The sequence below is a fragment of the Trachemys scripta genome, chromosome 6 (genome assembly GCF_013100865.1).
Source record: "Trachemys scripta elegans isolate TJP31775 chromosome 6, CAS_Tse_1.0, whole genome shotgun sequence".
Classification (NCBI taxonomy): Eukaryota; Metazoa; Chordata; order Testudines; family Emydidae; genus Trachemys; species Trachemys scripta.
The window spans coordinates 85,074,421-85,094,416 of record NC_048303.1 but is presented as its reverse complement, the minus strand read 5'-3'; the positions used below and the strand labels follow the sequence as shown (position 1 = coordinate 85,094,416).

The following is a 19,996-nucleotide window of genomic DNA, read 5'->3' as shown; positions in this document are numbered from 1 at the left end:
TCTACAACCCTAGCCTTAGCTGAGAGAGGCTTACCATTCAGAACCAGAACCCAAACCTATCCTGGGGAAGCCTACCTCCTAGAACCTTAATCCTGACTTGTGGACACCTACCTCCTAGAAGCTTGACCTTAGCATCGGGAGACCTATCTCCTAGATCATTAACCCTGTGGCAGGGAAACTAACCTCCTTCAACTCTAACCCTAGCCCAGGCAGGCCTACTTCCTAGATCCCTGGGTACCTGAGCTGCAATCACACCTTTGATTGCAGTATAGATAAATCCTTCATCAGTGAGACAGATCTAGTTGTTGAGGAAGAAGTCCTCAGCTATGCCATGTATCAAAGGCTGTCTTTGTAAGTTAAGTGACAATAATAATATAGCTAGTTTTGTAGTCTTGTAGTGATGGTCTTTTTATTGGAAAATAAACCCATGCATATGAGTGTGATAAGTATATAAGTGCACTTTCCGTGCTCCTTAATGAAAATGCTTCAGTTTCTCATAAAGAGGATCCCCCACTGATGTCCAGGATAATATCAGGATCCTGTTTTCATTTATCCTGAATGAAAATAATTTTGTCTTGAAATTTTTTTTTAAATTATACATTAAATTGAATGTAGCAAAGCTCAGTGCAATTCAGAGCTAATGAAAAATTACTTTATCTCCACTAATGTTACTAAGGACAGGTCAACACTAGACATTTTTGCCGTTGTAGTAAGGTCAGTTAGGGATTTGATTTTTACGCCAACAAGAGTCCTCATATAGACACAGTTGTACCAGCATAAAAGTACTTTTGCCAGTTTAGCTTATTTTGCTCAGAGCACTTGTACAAGCTGTACTGGCAAAAACATTACTTTGGCTGGATAAGCTGTATCAGGTTTTTAGTGGCCAGCCTGTTTCTAGTGTAGGCCTGGCCTAAATGAACTATTTATTTTGCTTTATGGAAGATGTTAATACCTGAATAAAAATTCTATTCTATGCTCTAGGAGCCGTTACAACATTTAAAAACCATATATTATCTTTTTAGTGTCCTATGACAACATAATAAGCTTCTCATCAAGCTTCAAATAATTACAGCACCTTCGCCTCCAGTAGCCCAGGCAAAAATTCTATCCCCTTAGACATACATCCCCAAGTACCAGGGAGAAAAGATTGGATCATAGAGTACATTGACAGATCAGATCTCTGGCAAACAGTGGGGAAATAAATTCCAGAAAAGAAAGGCCTTCAAGATAACACACACTGACAGTTGCTCCCCCCATTTATAACAAGGGAGCTGTAGCTTAAATGTCTACACTGACTGCATTTGTGGCAGTATGGCATGGGAAGAGGTGGTCTCTCAGGTAATTGGGCCCAAAACCATCTAGAGCATTAAATGTTAAAACCTACACTTCATATTCCACCCAGAAACTCCCAGGCAGCCAGTGGAACTCATAGAGCACTGATGTTCCATTCATGGGAGTGTGACACATGAAATAACACTTGAATGTGCTTGCTCTATAATTGCAGTCTGGAGAGACAGCACTCCATGTGGCAGCTCGGTATGGTCATGTAGATGTGGTTCAATATCTCTGCAGCATTGGATCCAATCCCAATTTTCAAGACAAGGTGGGTAGTATCAGCTCTTCCTCCTACAGAAACATGAGTTCATTCAGCATAAGCAACCATAACTTCTGGTCTTGCTTTATATTTGCCATGTTTCAAATAAAAACCACTTTGGTGTTTTACCTCCTAATAAATGGAGACTGTCCATAAACTGTGTACATGAGAAAGCTACGTTTATCCTGATAGAACACCAAGGTGTCTTGAAATGAATTACAGAAGTTTAAGGATGGAGAGAACTCCACCTCTGTTTACACAGCAGAAGTGCAAGTTGTGTGCAACCCTCATGGGTTCAGATAGCACCTGGACAGGCCATTGACTCAACTATGGAGCAGATCCTTCCAAAATTCTTTGTGACTGATGAAAATGATGAGCCAAAGTGATAATAACTCCTTATTTGAGATATAATGTTATCAAATTATAAGTTATCAAAATTATATAGATATCATTTTGATAACTTATTAAACTCAGAGAAGAAACATGCATTTCTTTAGAGAAGACATGTTTAACATATTTCAGCTATTAATTGGAGCCCATTTGGGGGAGGTGAAAAGGGAAATGTATCATCCAAAAAACTCAAGCAATTTCCAAGCTCGAGTGTCTCTCAGTCCTTGGGAGTTCCTTCTCCCTACAGACCGTCTCAAGTCTTTCAAAATACTGTCTACAATGGGAGAATCTGGAACAGACTCAGACAGTCACAGAAACAGGGCAGCAGGCGAAAATTTCAAAACCAACCCTTTCTCAGTCTGTCAGCTGAGGCCATCCCCATACACGCATGTCTAAAGGCTTCCTATGACTGACTGTTACTTCTCCAGTTACCATGGAAAGCTTGAGTCCTCTCTACTCAGTATGATTGCCTGTAGTATGAGCTTCGAGTATCTGCCAAGTCCCTTCTCTTATAGCTCAATGGAGGGGTGAGGAGGTTACATCTACAGTCCCATTGCCCTTGTCTTTTTGCAGAAGGACCCCTCTTTTTAATCTTAACTGCTTTGTTGTTGTTATAACCCGTTGCACTTACAATTGCATCTTTTGTAGAACATTTGGATGTCTCTGATAAACCTTAAGTTAGCCCCATAACAATGTTATGAGGCTCAAAGAGCTTAAAGATAAATATTTTCACACGTCTTAGCTTCCTTAGTCACTTTTGAAACTGGGGCTTATGTTTCTAAGTCACTTAAGTATGCTTTAAAATCTTTAACCTTAAATAACTTGTGGAAGGCAAATCACACTCAGATCTGGAAATTGAATACTGGAGTTCACTCCAAATTTTTTGTTTCAACCACTTGCCTAATCCCTACATAAGTGAAATAGTTCCATATGAATGAGGACATGTTTTCAAGTGAGAGAACCTAGGTAAATAATTAGCTTCAGTTGCATGGAAACAGCAAGACAGTGGTGCCAGTATTTGCAGGCAAGTCAGGTATCACTGTTATGTTTTGTACTGAGAAATCTGTATTCCTGGAATCCAGATGCTTAAGAGAAGCTATTGAGTTCTCACAATCATTGTGTGTGTCAGGGTGAAGTACGCCCACATTGAGAAAGTTAGCTTAATAAATTATAATGATGCTAAATCATTTTATAGGATTTAACTTTAATAGACAGATTTCTTTTCCTTCCCCTTCTTCTGGTTTTACAGTACAAGCTGAGGAATGGGCACTGTTAGCACATAGTTTCAGCTGTTTTTTATTTTGATTTGTCATTATTGATAGGAAGAAGAAACTCCTTTGCACTGTGCTGCTTGGCATGGCTACTACTCTGTTGCCAAAGCACTTTGTGAGGCAGGTTGTAATGTGAACATTAAAAACAAAGAAGGGGAAACTCCACTCCTGACAGCATCAGCTAGAGGTTACCATGATATTGTGGAATGCTTGGCAGAACACGGAGCTGACCTTGATGCAACAGACAAGGTTAGTTACGGGTGAATGAGTCACATTTAGTCAGGAATTATATGCAGAGGACGTGAGTGATACAGGACTATTTATACCTCTAAATTACTTTCTTTAAAATACTTCATTTGACTGCTTCAAGCCATCATTCTTTTTTAAAATATAAGCTCTCTAATGAATTATAAAGAGAAAATTGATGGCTGCTTCTAAAAGTTGCTGACTGATTTGTTCATTCATATTGGAAATAACCATTCCATTATTATGTCTGTATTCATGTAATACCACCTTATTAAATCTGTTTATCTGTCCATCACACTTTATGGCTGACACACATTCTTTATACAGAAAATAACTGAAATATTGACTCTTGTAACGGGCAATAAGCTATTCATTTTTAAAGGACAAAGGCAATGGGCTTAATCACTTGCCTTCAATACCTGTGTGTCAGATCAAGAGAATAATTTGTTTTCCAACAGTCTAAACTACAGCTTTTTAACAGTTGCACTAATTCAGAATTATTTTTTCCTCTCATGACTGGTATTGAAGAAATCTTGAGTTTCATTGTTTATATTAGCATACTGGTCATGGTGGTAGTTATTATTTCTGGAGTTTCTATTGCATTTAAACAGTGCTGATCTCAAAGGTCTGCTGCATGCCACTGATAAAACATTTTACTTATAAGAGAATTAAATGAAATCACTTTTGAGTCCTGCTATCCTCCCACTCCCAAGTTGTTTCAGATAAAGAAGGAGCTGCTCCACTCAGAAGCTACCATTCTCTAAGCAGATTGTGTGACTTCTGCATTGGCCACCTTCTGGCAACAAACACTTGCACTAGTATGTCTTAGCCATGGTACCACTTTCAGGGAAAACTGTTGATTTGTTTTGAAATAGATTTGTGCTGGGAAAACAAAATTGTTATGGCTTGTGATCCAAAAGGCAGGACAATACACACTACCATAATTAAATTACCACACATCTGTGGAAAAATACTTGAATTTGTATAAATCACTTCATAATGGTTGGATTTTTTTTTAATGTGACTGACCAGTTGTCTTGTGATTTCAGGATGGACACATAGCCCTGCATCTTGCAGTGAGAAGATGTCAAATGGAAGTAGTTAAAACTCTCATCGGTCAGGGATGTTTTGTAGATTTCCAAGACAGACATGGTAACACCCCTATGCATGTGGCCTGCAAAGATGGGAATGTCCCTATTGTGATAGCACTCGGTGAAGCAAGTTGTAATTTGGATGTTACAAATAAGGTAAACAAAAAACAGTGCTGGTACAGAACTTCTCTGTTAAATATCTTACCTTTTTGGGTGGCTGAGCTTCTCTTAATTTATAACAATTATTGTATAAAAATCCTTTTATTTTTCAAAGTGCAAATAGAAAACATTTTCAATAACTTAAAAAGGTAGAGCAGTTGAGATCATTGAAAATCCATGCGGAAAGAGACAAACTGAATTAGTTGCATCGGTAAACTTTTCTGTTCTGTCCTAATGTTAATATACATGCCAACTTGTTTGTCCGGTAGTATGGCTTTACTTCTTGCAGATGATGTTTAGGCAACAGGGAGTGGATGGAATGCTGTATACTTCATTTTCTGTTGGTAGTCTAAAGGAGTATTAAATTAAGTAATAAAGATGATTAACAGTTCTATAAGTAAATCATAATTATTAATAATGAGTACTTCTGTATATTAAAAAACCCTCATTTAGTCCAACCCCCTGCTCAAAGCAGGGCCAATTCCCAGATAGGTTTTTACCCCAGTTCCCTAAATGGGCCCCTCAAGGATTGAACTCACGACCCTGGGTTTAGCAGACCAATGCTCAAACCACTGAGCTATCCCTTCTCCCCCAATAGTGTTGTGTCTCAGATAGTCAAGTTACTAGTGCTTTGGTGGCCCCTCTCATTGCAATAGAGCTGGCTGGGGTGTATGAAAACTAAATATAATTCTTAACAGGTTTAGTATTTTAGCTTTCTGCCTAGGATCATTAAATAACAGTAACCCACTTCCGGAATTTTTCCTTTTGCTAGTTTGTAAAGCTTTAATGTCAGCCATTAGACTTTGCTGACATACTGTGTGGCTAGTGCTTGGTATTTTGCTTTGAATGTCTAATTATGCAAAGGTGGGAGAATACTGCAATATCATGCAGTTTTTATATCCCACTAAGTTTAAAACAATTAATTGTAGAGGTCTTTGTGCTGTTCTTTGTGATTCATTTATTTTAAAAGGTGTTATAGTTCTTAGAAAAACATAAAAGTATTCTTGTAATACAATATTGCTAATTGTTTCCATTCATTACAAAAGCTCTGTGATCTTCTGTGCTGCACAAAGCTATGGAAGGTGGTGGATTTTTGGCTTAAAAGTCTGGCCCAGTGCAATCAATATTTTTTTAAAATCTAAAGATCAGCAGCTGCCAAGTGGAAAGCTTATTATAATGAGCTCTCCACCCCCTAGTGTTGGCTTAAGCGTGACTGATCAGGCAATTAAATGCAGATCCATGGCTGAGAACACATTTTTGGGAAGGTGGGTTAATACAGCCCAAGGCTGGATTAGCACCTCTTTTCATGACTGAGAAGCTTTGGCTGGCCTCATAGAAGTAGGGTGGAAAAAAATAAACACCTAAAAGTAAATGGACCAGAAAGCCTTCCACATATGGCTAAGGATTTTTGTCTTGTTACTCTTTAAGGCTGTAGTAGTGTGCGTGAGTGGAATGGACTTTGGATTCCAGGTCTTTAGAAGAGAAGAGCTCTCTTCTTATAGCATATGGAGATAGTGCCATTATCTTGAAAAACAAGCCCTACTACATGAACCAGTTAACTTAATGAAGCATTTTATCTTGTGTCCATAAATGACATCTACCAGTATAAATGCAAGATGCTGACTTGCTGACATGTGCCCTAGAGCTTCATATTGATATATTTGGAGGGGTGGGGAGAGATCTTTCCAGTTAATATTTTTTACTATATTAGAGACTTTAAAAGTCATAATCCTGGAATCCTATTACTACAATAAAAGAGAAATAATGTTTACTTCTGAGAAGGAAGCATTTAAGGTCACAGCAGAGAAATTATAGAAGAGAGAAAGATGACACACAAGTCGATGGAGAGAGGAGATACAAACAGAAAATGTTGCAAAGACAGGTCTATTGATGTGAACAGGAAAGAGAGAGGAAATGGATGATACGAGGACCACCGCATTAGTGAGAGAGAATCAGGAACAGCTAAGACATGGGAGTGTGAGACTCTTACAAAATAATAATTTAATACTGTAGAAGGTAAAGATGAGAGAAGACAAGCTAGCAGACTGCTGTGGTCAGGATGACAATGATTTCATTCAGCAGTCGTTGTCCTCCTGACAACAGAATGGTACCACTCTTATTAGTAAATCCCGTATTTCTATATTCTTAAAGATTGTCCCTGTATATTCTAGATCCTAAATTACTATCTAGACTCTTTTGCTTCCATGTCCTTACTTCATCCATTCATTTTCTAATTTTCAAACTCTCTCCTGTCTTCCATTTCCACCACCCATTTGCTCTAGTCTTTTTAGTGTTTTCAGAAAAGTTTTGGTTCACAGCGCTCCTCAGCGTACTCTGCTCTCTTGCAGGTTTACAAGTACTGTTACCCTAGTCCTTAATATTCTTGGCTGTAGATGTTTTCTGTCACTGGCATTCTCAGGGAGCGGTGACCTTTTGGGCTTGCAGAGCAGGCATCTCCTTAACTCCCCTCCTCTTTTGTTCATTTTCATCAATATGTGACCATGGAGGAGAATCCACAGCTGCCAAGCTTATGGAGCCAATGTTGCAGGAACAGTCGATATTTAGCTATTCAAACTGCTGTTTAATGTTTCTGGGAGTCAGAGAGAAATCCTCACTCACCAGTGAAAATTTTAGGGCATTTCACATAAATGTTGTAGATCTGACTTATTTAATTAAGTGTCCCATATTCAAATCTTATTTTTGATTAAATCAGACTTTAAATTAGTTGTGCTCAATTTTTAAACTGGAGTATAAAATTAATCAAATTAACCTAATTTTTTTCCAGTCCTTAATTGTGTAGGTACATGTATACAGAAGCCAGGTGGTGTATCTCTAGCATAGAATAAACATACCTGAAAGTCAGGCTCTCTGCGCATCATCAACAGAAAGTTAACTTATTTTTTCTCCCCCTCTTAGTATGGACGAACACCTTTACATCTGGCAGCAAATAATGGAATCCTTGATGTTGTCAGGTACCTCTGTCTCACTGGTGCCAACGTAGAAGCTTTAACCTCTGTAAGTATAACAAATGTTATGTTGCTTACTTGGTTTGCTTACAGTAATAGACCATCACTTTTGTTTTAAATTGTTTCCTATTACAATTGTATTTTGGAACAGTAAAAATTGTTAGACTACAGTACATCACTCTGGCTTGACAAATATTCTCAGTTGCTCATGGACAGATGCAGCCTACCCCGATAAATAATAAATTTAAAACAAATTAAGATACAGAATCCTATACACTTATCCACAGAACCTTAGCTGAAAGTTACTTGTGCTGCTCTATTTTAATTGAAGCACAATTTAGCCATTTTCCCTGCAAGTCATATACCTGTATAAACACACTTTTAAATCTTTTTAAGAGCTTTTTTTCAAAAGGTTTTCATCTTACCGCAGTGAAAAGAATATTTCATGGCATATATGCGTGGGTGAGTGAATGGGTGAGCTAGCATTCAGATATACTTGTAAAGCAATTACTGTCTGTCATGTTGATCTGCACCACTGCTTCCATCAGCACCACCTAAGTTATTTTTCATTCTCAGAAGGGTTGAGAAGTGTTCCCTTGATTAGCATATCCAGGGGAGTGATGAAGAACAACAAGCTATCACACAACATTGCCCATATATTTAACAAACAAATACCATTTGTCTGCAAAAGAAATACAGCTGGATCATCCTAAAATACCATGTGCCCTATTCAGCATGTCTTATTCAGGCTAAACTCCTGCTGGAGTCCATATTGGTGAAAGTCAAGTCATAATTTATGTGTAGCCAGGAGCCCAATATTTTTCAAAGCTCCCCTCTTACAGAAATTACACTGGAGAGTGTGATAAATGAGATTAAAGAAAAAAATGCATCTACTTGTTTATTTTGTGAATTTGACAGCACTTGGTATAGTAGTCCAGTTTCACTGTTTCCCTTTATATTCAGCTAGCTTGTTGATATCTCCAGTTTGTATGGGTCTTTCACAAAGTGACACAGGAGAGAGAAACATTTAAAAGAGAGAAGGTGAATGCAGTTGTGCCAATTTTTATGGTTTTACAGGGCCTCAGACATATTTAGTACCTGAAAATACATTTTTTTTTATATTGACTGTATTTTAAGTTTCCAGTTTCCTTTGTTTTTTCCTGGTTTCATTATTTCTAATTAACAAAATAAGTGCATAAACTGAAGCTGTTTCGTTTCAGCTTATCCTCATTCTCCTATTTTATGGAGTACTTGATTCAGTATTTGTAACATCAGCATTAAACACCATGGAAGTGATTGTGATGTGACAAAAAGTTTATCTACATGTAGAAAATTACCAGCGGAACTATACCATTGTAGTTATATTGGTATAACTATCTGTGTGGACGAGACGTGCTTCTTCCAGAAGAGGCGTTCCTTTTTCCAGTTAGCTTAGATCTCTTTGAAAGTGATGACAGAGTGAATTGTGATGACTCTATGTCTATGCTTAAAACACTACAGCAGTGCTGTTGTCACACTTCAGTGTAGACACTGTTTCTGCTGATGGTAGGTAATGCACCTCCCCACGAGGTAGTAGGTAGGTCAACAGAAGAATTCTTCATTCAACCTTGTGCCATGTACACTAGGGGTTAGGTCGGTTTAGCCACATCTCTCGGGTGTGGATGTAAAATCCTAATGTAGACCAAGCCTACGACTGGCAGGAGAAGCCGACTGATTAAACAGAAGAAACTACTGTTTGTGCACAAATATCAGGGCAATGAGCATGTTGGTGGAAAGAGGGAAGTGGAGAGAATGAGTACGTGGTGATTTAGTGAAGTTTCTATTTTTTTGTTTTAAATTTACTGGAGTCTGATATTAAGCTTATGTGGAAGGTCCTAGTGATTGTTCTCTGTGAAGCTTTTAGTTAAATTCTTTTCTGAGCACCATTTTTCAGGATTCCTTAATGCCTAAAACATTAACTTTGGGATGGAGATTGGTAATTTTTGCAAATTTTTATTTAATTGTGTAATTTGAGTGTATAAATGTTTTTAGTGGTTTGAGAAAATCACTCGAACATGTAAGCATGTTCATGCTCCTGGAAAATGCAATCTGTTCGGATGTTTAAAAACAATAATAATAAAAAAAGTGTGCTGCATGCACACATGGAGTTTGGCATTTCATTGTTCCATCAGATTATCTGGTATCTTCTGGAATTTTAAATGCCCAAAGTGTTTAATTTGAATAACTGTATGTGCAAACATGTAACTAGCTGTTTGCATGTACAGTTACCAAGTTTGCATCAAAGTGCAGTAATTGTGCCTAAGGGTATGTCTATACTGGCAAGTTTCTGCGCCGCAAGTTGTACCACTTTTACTAAAATACTGGAATTAAACCACTGTTGTGTATCCACACTGTGCTCCTTGTGATGCTGGAGCGCATCCACATTAGCAGCTTTTGCAACGGCAAGGACAGCAGTGCATTGTGGTAGCTATCCCACTGTACAGCTGACCGCAGGGTACTTTGGGAAGAGTTTGCAATGCCTCATGGGGCAGGCACAGGGTCAGATGATGCAGGTTTCTCAATCCCATTATTCCATGGGCATCCTACTACATTGCCAGCTGCTTTTCAACTGAAGTTGGGGAGGGAGGGGTGGGTGTGTGTGTGTGTGTGTCTGAAGTGGGAGAGAGAGTGAGTGTGTTTGGGGGGACAGAGAGCGTGTCAGCATGCTGTCTTGTAAGTTCAGAGAGAGACAGGAAGGAACCAGTCCGGAGACGGGGGAGGGGGAAATTCCAGCATCAGGCCCCACCTCCCTTCCTGGGCTCTCTGCATAACGCGCGCACACATGCTCACGCACACCTGCCTCTGTGTTCAACAGCATGAGCATTCCACATTAATGGTTTGCTGTGTGTCCCGGAGCAGATCAGCACGCAAGGGCTGTCAGAAACAGTGCTTTGAAAGGGGAGGGGCGCATGTCTCCGGGGCAGCTGAGCTCAAAACAATGAGCAGAGCAGTCACTTGAGGCATTACGGGACAGTTCTGGAGGCCAATTACAGCGCAGAAAGCAGTCAAGTGTCTACACTGGCAATAGAGCGCTGGAGCCTCTGCGCAAATAGCCTGACAGCTCTCGTCGAGGTGGGTTTTTTGCAGCGTTGCAACTGAGGAGTTTCTGTGCACAGATTGGCCTGACAGTGTGTACACGTCTGTAGTGTGAGTGCAGAAAGCTGCTTTACTGCGCAGAAATTTGCCAGGATAGACAAGCCCTAGTCTGCATGCACATATTAAATACTTGTTCACACTTGGGAAAATTAGGCCCTTTTTGGATGCCAAGTTTGCTTAGCCACTGCTCTTCTTTGTAAAGCATTTGTAAAGTTAGCTTGAGTAGGAAAGCCATTTATCAAAAAAACATTCTATTTCAGCTGCATGTGTATATTTTCAAATACATGTTGTAATATGCAAATACATGCTGTACTTCGCAGCCAGAAAATTTTGCAGCTTCTTTGTGTTCATAATGATTGACATAAGAGAAGGATAATGTTGTTCCTTATATTTCCCCTCCATGGGATTAGATGCCTCCTTCAGCCAGTAATACCTAACCCACAAATGGCATATTCTCTGTTAATTAAACCTCAGTTGCTCATAATAATCCTTCCTGCTGATGTGACCCTCTTCACAGTTCACAGTGGTTTAAGCTGTAGTTTTGAAGTGAGGTGACCAGAATTTAAGACAATTTATTATCATCACTGGGTTAAAAGTCACAAATTCTCCCTCCTCCAACCCCCCAGGGCTCTCAGGATTCTTTACACAAGGTTTTGTTTCTGCTTTTCTTTTTTTATGGTTACCTTATTATTTTTCATGGGTTTTATTTTATGTTTTGATAAATTACAATACAGCTTTATATTTTACATAGCATTCCGGGGCAGTTTGTTTAGAGATCCCATATAGGGCTAAATTGTGAGTATCAAACTCCAATTATTTGGGCTGGGTGTGGTTCTGTCACCCTGTTAATATGGCTTAGAGAAGCTACCTCTCCACTGTCACAGATGTGACTAATGTGGGCTGTACAGATTCAGCCCCATGACCACTCACACCTAGATTGTGAGGGCTGATTCACAGCTTGGCTCTGTGGAGCAAAAATCTTGCTGGGGTCCTGTGCAGTCTCAGAGTCCCAATCACACTGATTTCACAGCATTATGGGCCTTCCATGACTCCTAGGTTTTCAGTACACGTTCATAAGTATTTTCCAGAGCAAAGAGGAAGCTGGATAGGATACTGGTTTGCTTATGCACCCCTTCCACACATAAACCTCTTGTGCAAATCACTTGACCTTGCTCTCTGTTTGCCCAGGTGTAAAAGCAAGAGAGTTACTCACAGAGGTGTTGTGAGGATTGGCTAATGGATTAATTATCTATCTAAACTATTTATATGGCACCCATTACAGAGTATCAGCGCACCTCTCAATCTTTAATGCTGATATCCTCAGAGCAGCCCTGGGAAGTAGGGCAGGGCTATTTTCCCTATTATATACATGGGACGCAGAGGCACAGAAAAGGTGACTTGCCCAAGGTCAAGAAATCTGTGGTAGAGCCAGAAGTTAAACCCAGGTCTCCTGAATCCCAGAGCACCCGAACCACTCGACCAGCTTTTTTCCTCAAACAACAAGAACATAAGACCAAAACAGCAGATCGTGAAGGATGGTCAGAAGAGAGAAAGTAAGTTTCCCTAGATAAAAAAGCTGACAGGGAGAAGAAAAGGAAAGTATTAGAAATTCAAATATTTGTTTGTGTAAAGCAGAAGCTAACTATGCAACTGAGGAAGAGATTTACAGAGAAAATAGTAATTTAAATTTACTCACTTGTTGTCAGTTTCAATTCCAGCTTTTTCCTGATAGTGATACATTGCTATTCCTAAATCTCTAACAACCTTGTCTGAAGTTATTAAAGTTGTGGTATTCAAACTGAATGTTATGGGAGCCTGAAAATGTCTCCTGTAAGTAGACCTTGACTTTTCATAGACAAGAACATTTTATTTCAACAAAGAAAATGCACATATACAGTGAACTTTATTTTATTTTAGATTTATGGATATGAAAGCCGTAATTTGTCAATCATCTTATGCGCTACTTATGACAATGCAGATTTGGCATAAAAAACTGGATGTGATGGGAATAAGGAGTGAAACCCCAAAAGATTTAATTTACCAATAATTTTTTGTAAACATGGCAAAGTTATTGTCTTGTCTTTAAAAAAAAAAAAAAAAAGTTAAATCGAATCATAAATAAAAAATTGTTTTGCCATCAAACACACAGCACGAAAGCAGTACCATTAATATAGTCTTAAGAGAGTAAAGAAAGTAAGCAATTTTTCTTACGACTCAGTTCATATTAAACTGCTGACCTATGAAACATGGGTAATTAAATGTCAAGAGCAGAATGCTGAAGACAGCTTTGCTTCTCCTTTAAAATTTGCTGAAGCTATTTAAATCACAAGCCACATACACTGTTTTTTGAAAACCTAGATCCAGTAGCTAATTCACCACTGTCAATGCTTACATGTTAATAAACATAATTTACCTGCTTTACATAGCAATAAATATGCTGGTGCATGTCCTTCTGGTGGCCTTTTAAACCTGTATGTGGTATGTAATATGTATCTAGATATTTCTGCCATCCACTAACATCCTGTATATTTAAATGGGGGAGTGAAGAATGATTGTTCAGAGGGGAGAACTGGCATTGGTCTAAGCCTCTGACTCCAAAGCATCCTGTTACTGTAATGTCAAGATACCACTTTGCAAAAGAGAGGCGGTTGTTTTGAATTTTCTTATCTTTTTTTGGATGATTAAACAAACTAGGGGGATTACAGTTTAGGGGTTAATCCTGGCTGTTTTTTCTAATCCATTTGCTTCTGACAGCGATTTTATTCTGTTACTGCCGTGAGCAGAACTGAGCTACACTGCACATGTTTTTCTGTTGCAGACAAAAGGAAGTGATTGCACTTAACTTGTCTTTAACAGGATGGGAAAACAGCAGAAGACCTCGCTAGAACAGAGCAGCATGAACATGTAGCCAGTCTTCTTGCAAGGCTCAAAAAGGTGGGAATACATGGATATCTATTTGGATGCATGAGGGTTTGGGGGGGGGGTTTGTGGGTGGGGGGAGGGTTGACTGATGTTCTTGGTACTTTAAAGTTTGGGATAGCATTTTGAATACAAATGATGAGAAAATAAAACCCGCATCAAAAGCATTAGTCAAAAAGCTTTACAAAACCGCTCGGTGAAATAATTAGATAAAAAAAATCAATTTGGCTGATTTGCAACATAGCTATGATGTAATAGAAGAGAGTATGTACAGTTTTTTTATTTTTTGTTTTTCTCTAGATTGCACACAAAAATAAAGGGATCATATCTCATGATTGTCCGAGGGTCCTATCTCCCAGAGATTTCCCATGGGAAAATGTGGGTGCTCAGAATCTCATGAGATGTGACCCTAAATCTGCAGTCTAGCAATCCTATTTAACGAATGGCTGCCAGACTAAGAGGAACAAAATTAGATGTAATACTTCTGTTGAGGTTCTCATCTGAGACACTGCTCCTAGTATTAATTTCCTTTTTCTTAAAGATATAGACATCTCTTTTTAATTGCTCAGCCTACATAGTCACTGAAGCATGGGTATCACTGTGAGGATGTGTCCCCCTGACTTCCAGTGGGGGTAGAAGAGGGAGGAAAACAGTTCCTTCCTTACTTCACCTTTCTGCATTTCTCTCTCCACTCCCCTAAATGGCCTTTTTTGGATGGGGAAGGCTCAGCTGCTCCCTGTTCACTCTCCTGTGCTCAGCTGTTAAATGGGAGCAGTGCAAAGGCAAGAGCTGCACTCAGACTGTAGGAAAAGCTGCACAGCAGCTTTGTCTGAGTTGCTCCTTGCTGCCAGCTGGGAAGAAGAGAACCGATTAGTTGGCCCCCGCTCCTGTAGCTAGCAGAAGGGAGCAGGAAAAGGGTTATGGTGGTTCTCCCTCCTCCCCCACCACCATGGATCTTTAACAGCATAGGAATGGAGATACATCAGGTAACGGGTAAGTTAGGCCATGTCTGCGTTACAGGGACTATAGCGGCATAGCCCCGTAGTATAGTTGCTGCGTACAGTAATGGAAGGTAGCTAGATCTATGGAAGCTGTTGGGTGTGCGAGTGGGAGGAGACAGAGAGCACTGTAGGTGGTGATTGTTGAGAGTGAGATTTCCCAGTTGGGGAGGAGGAACTGGATGCACGGTGGTCAGAGCTTGCACAGGGAGGAAGACCCCCATGTCTTCCAGGGAGGAGAAGCAGATATTGAAATGTGTGCAGGGGTGAGAGGAGAGAGGGAGGCAAAAATGAAGGCTTTCTAGGGAGGAAGGGGAAGAAAAGAAAGAGCATAAATGGGATTTGAGACGTTTTGAAAGTGGGGGGGGAGGAAGGAAAACAGGAAAGAAATGAGGGTACTGAAAGAAAAAAGGGGAAAGAGGAATGCAAAATGAGAGAGAAAAGAACTGTCTCGGGGAAATAATACTTAAAAACTTATACACACAATTGTATTGTATTGCAAATATATATCCTTAAAGGGTCTACGCAGGTCACAGTACTATTACCAAGCCTTGTGGGTGAAGAATCAAGGACACTGTCTCTATGCTGCAAAAAAGAAAAATAATAATAATAAAAGACCTGTGGCATCAAGTCTTAACCCTGTTCTGCAGACTCAGGCTTGTGCTATAGCACTAAAAATAGCGGTGTAGATGTTCCCTCTGAGGCCCATTCCCCTCTTCAGGTTTCAAAGTGTGAGCTCCAGCCTAAGTGGGAACATCTACACTACTAGTTTTAGTGCCCTAGTGTGAGCCCAGATCTGAAGATCCAGGCTCTGAATCTCACTGTTGTGGGAGGTTTTTTGCTATGTAGATGTACCCACTGAGGCCTGATCTACATGTAAAATTTAGGTCAACGTAGCTCTGGCACTCACAGATGTGAAAAATTCACACTCTTGAGTGCCACAGTTCTGCCAGCCTAAGCCCCAGTGTAGAGGGAGTTAGGTCAATGGAAGAATGCTCCATTGCTTGGGGAGGCGGTGTTCTTACAGCAATGGCTATAGGCTGTCTGCACCACAGGATTATGCCAGGATAGCTATAGCGCAGTAGCTGTGCCGCTATAGTCCCTGTAGTGTAGACGTAGCCTGTGGTTCTTGGTTTCCCCTCTACCCTTCCTCTCAATATTTGGGGCAAAATGATTCCACTGCAGTGATGTTGCATCAAAAACTATAGATATAATCAAGGCTTATTGGAATCTATTCTCTTCTGAACAGTTCTAGGGGTATTAATTTGAAAAATTGCCAGATTTCTGCATTTCAATCTTGACTTTAAATTCTGGTGGTTGGACTCGTATTTTTTTTTTTTTTAGTTTCCTCTCTTCATGTAATAGCTAAGCCACATTTTACTGCCGGTTCCTGGGATTTATTTTGATGCAGCAAGAACAAAGTGCAGTGTTTCACCTCCCTGCCTTTCTTTGCCTCCTACTGTCCCCTAACTTTATAACAAAATAACAGAGTTATATCTCCCTTTGCGCCAAAAAAAAAAAAATGTGGGTAATGAAGTTTCAAAAGAATGAGGTACTTTAAAACTTGCTTCTGTCCCCAGAAAGTAGCACAGTACTTTACACTGCTGTTCCGTATTAACAACGCTATCTGAATTATGTGATTTAAATAAAAACTTTCAAATGCCTTTCACCCAGTTTTATTTGAATTAAATTGTTGCAAGTTTGTATTTTTCAGTAATGCTCAAAAATAATTCTGCTTGTTCTAGAACAGCTGAAGTTAGTGCTGATCAAGCATGTTGGGTCTCTTCTATTCTTGTCCATTTTAAGGATAGCAAATAAATTGATCCAGAACATAAAGAGGCACATTGCTAAATTCCTCCAATACACTTTGTTCAGGACAATGTATCCCAGAGTATTTTCAAACTATGCTTAAGTAGAAAATGCAGCTTTTAGGCTTCTTATTGGGATATTTTTCTGCATTGTAGTGGATCTAATTTCTGCATTTTGTTTGATTTAGGATACGCATAGAGGACTTTTTATTCAACAACTTAGACCTACTCAAAACCCACAGTCAAGAATAAAACTTAAGCTGTTTGGACACTCAGGATCTGGGAAAACTACTCTTGTGGAATCTCTCAAGTGTGGTCTAATAAGGAGCTTTTTTAGAAGACGAAGACCAAGGCTTTCCTCCACAAACTCAACCAGATTCCCACCTTCACCCTTGTCTACCAAACCATCAGGTATCACTTTAAGGCTTCTGGTTTTATAGCATTTAAAGTAAGAGAATAATTATTTCTATCTTAGTGCTTATAACTATATGTGAAGAACTGTTGGCTTGATCTCTAAAAGTAAAGATTAGGAGAATGGGTCTTAGGAAATCAAAGCAGAGAAATGGTTGTTGGTACCTGGGCAGAAGGATGAAACAGTGGGTATGAAAGATACAAGATTAGCCAGAGAAACTTTTATTGCATCAGTAGAGGACCTGACCACTTGTCACAAGTATTCTGGAACTTTTTTGCAAATGTAAAGGTGTTAAATCTGTGTCCTGACAAATTCTATTTTTTGGCAAAAAGTAATTGGTCATCTCTGGCCAACAAACATTTTCAGTAGATTATGATACTATCTACTTCCAGTCCTAAACTGTTTGTGTGATATTCAACAACTGCTGCATTCTACCCTAGAAGTGGCTGTACTAAAGTAATAAGTGAATTCATCCCTGTTTATCTTTCATCTAACAAAGAAGTATTGCATGTGGGAGGTTGTTGGGGGTTAAGCTTTTTGAGGTTCTTGGATGAAAGGATCCTGTAGAAGTGTTATTTTATCTATTAGATAAGCTTTGTTTTTAAGTTAGTTCATAATTAATTGTGTAATCATAAATAAGTATGTGTTTATCACTTATCATAATTTTTAGGTAATACCTGAACATGTTAGGGAAAAGTACCGGTGTATAGTAACAGCTTTCATCTTTGCTCAACCTTCAGTCGATTTATTCTGAAGATAGGAACTCTGGTGAAAGAACAGGCCAAAAGGTTTCTGGCACAAAGATATAGTATATGAATGGTCAATGAATCACTGAAAGAGGCTTTCACATATTACACAGGAATTACTTAATGAGAGTGGAACAGAAATAGATAAGAAATTCTCTGTTCCATTAATCTCAATTTATAGGCCCTTGCACAAGGAGATTAAACTATGTATCAAGAAATACAGGCGTGTATCTACTGGAGGTAGCACAGGAAGAAGGGGGTTGGGGTTTTTTGTCTTTACTTTTTTAAAAATGTTAGAAACCAGTGGGAATAGGTTTTCAAGATCAGAAACAGTCATATGAACAAGAGAGATACGGGCCTAGGATTTTTTGAACATATCACCACATGCTACTGCATACAAAAACTCAGTCCCATGTAAACATATGAAGTAAGGAAAAATCTTTTTACTCTTTTTTTTTTTTTTTTTTAAACTACCCCAGTTCTGGAAGAAATTGCTTCATTTTATATACAGTTTATGTACACAGTATTGCCTTAATTAAAAACCTAAGAATGACCTTCCTTGATCAGACCAGTAGTCCATCTAGCCTAGTATTCTGTCTTCTGACAGTGGACAGTGCCAAGTGCTTCAGAGGAAAAGAACGGAATAGGGCTATTATCGAGTGATCCATCCCCTCTTGTCCAGTCCTAGCTTCTGGCAGTCAGAAGCAGACAGCGCATGGGGTTCCATCCATTACCATTTTAGCTAATAGCCATTGCTGGTCCTATCCTACATGAACTTATCAAATTCTTTTTTGAACCCAGTTCTACTTTTGGCCTTCACAGCGTCCCCTGACAACAAGTTCCACAGGTTGACTGTGTGTTACATGAAGAAGCACTTCCTTATGTTTGTTTTAAACCAGCATATTAATTTCATTGGGTTGACCCCTAGTTCTTGTGTTATGTGAAGGGGTGAGTAACACTTCCCCCACACCATTCATGATTTTATAGACCCTTAGTCATCTCTTTTATAAGCTAAACAGTCCCAGTCTTTTTAATCTCGCCTCATATGGAAACTGTTCCATACCCCAATCATTTTTGTTGCCCTTCTCTGTACTTTTTCCATTTCTAATCTATCGTTTTGAAATGGGGCAAGTAGAACTGCATGCAGTATTTAAGGGGTGGCCATACCATGGATTAATGTAGTGGCATTATGATATTTTTGGGTTTATCATCTATCCCTTCCCTAATGGTTCCTAACAGTCTGTTAGCAATGTAGGGTTTGGTGGGGGGAGGGTTGACTGCCACTGCACCCTGAGTGGATGTTTTCAGAGACTGATACACAGTGAGTCCAAAATCTTTCTTGAGTGATGACAATTCATTTAGATCCCATCATTTTTGTATGTATAGTTGGGATTATGTTTTCCAAAGTACATTACTTTTCATGTATCAACACTGAATTTCATTTACCATTTTGTTGCCCACTCACCCAGTTTTGTGAGATCCTTTTGTAACTCTTTACAGTCAGCTTTGAACTTAACTATGTTCAAACTTTGCCACCTCACTGTTCACCACCTTTTCCAGAAAATTTATGAATATGTTGAACAGCACAGGTCCCAGTATAAATCTTGGGGGAGGGGCCACTATTTATCTTCCTCCATTGTGAAAACTGACCATTTATTTTTACCTTTTGTTTCCTGTCTTTTAAGCACTTACTGATCCATGAGATACCTTCCCTCTTATGCCATGACTGCTTACTTTTCAGCCTTGGTGTGGGACTTTGTCAAAGGCTCTCTGAAAGTCCAAGTACATTGTATCAAATGGATCACCCTTGTCCACATGCTTGTTGACCCCCTCGTAGAATTCTAGTAGATTTCCCTTTACAAAAGCTATGCTGATACTTCCCAAACATATCGTGTTCATCCATGTGTCTGATAATTCTGTTCTTTACTATAGTTTCAACCGGTTTGCCTGGTACTAAAATTAGGCTTACTGGTATGTAATTGCCAGGTTTGCCTCTGGAGCCGTTTTTTTAAAAATAGGGTGTTACATTAGCTTAGGGTTACCATACGTCCTCTTTTTCCCGGACATGTCCGGCTTTTCGGCAGTCAAACCCCAGTCCGGGGGGAATTGCCAAAAAGCCGAACATGTCCGGGAAAATGGCGGCTCTGTTTAAGAGCCGGGCTGCCTGAACGCTACCGGCTTCGGGCAGCCCCGTGCCTCCAGACCCTGCCCCGCCGGAGCCCGGGAGGGGAAGTGCCCGGCTGGGGGCGCAGGGTCTGGAG

At 39.5% G+C, this 19,996-nt stretch overlaps 1 protein-coding gene across 3 annotated transcripts in view; it reads left to right on the top strand.

Annotated features, from left to right (window-relative positions):
• Positions 1-19,996, top strand: part of DAPK1 (death associated protein kinase 1) — a 129,282-nt gene that overhangs the window by 95,131 nt on the left and 14,155 nt on the right. For all 3 annotated transcript variants that reach the window (XM_034774068.1, XM_034774067.1, XM_034774069.1), the window contains exons 15-20: positions 1,505-1,603; positions 3,307-3,504; positions 4,551-4,748; positions 7,668-7,766; positions 13,709-13,786; positions 16,766-16,988. In XM_034774068.1, the coding sequence (XP_034629959.1) occupies positions 1,505-1,603; positions 3,307-3,504; positions 4,551-4,748; positions 7,668-7,766; positions 13,709-13,786; positions 16,766-16,988 (895 nt within the window). The remainder of the gene's footprint in view (positions 1-1,504; positions 1,604-3,306; positions 3,505-4,550; positions 4,749-7,667; positions 7,767-13,708; positions 13,787-16,765; positions 16,989-19,996) is intronic.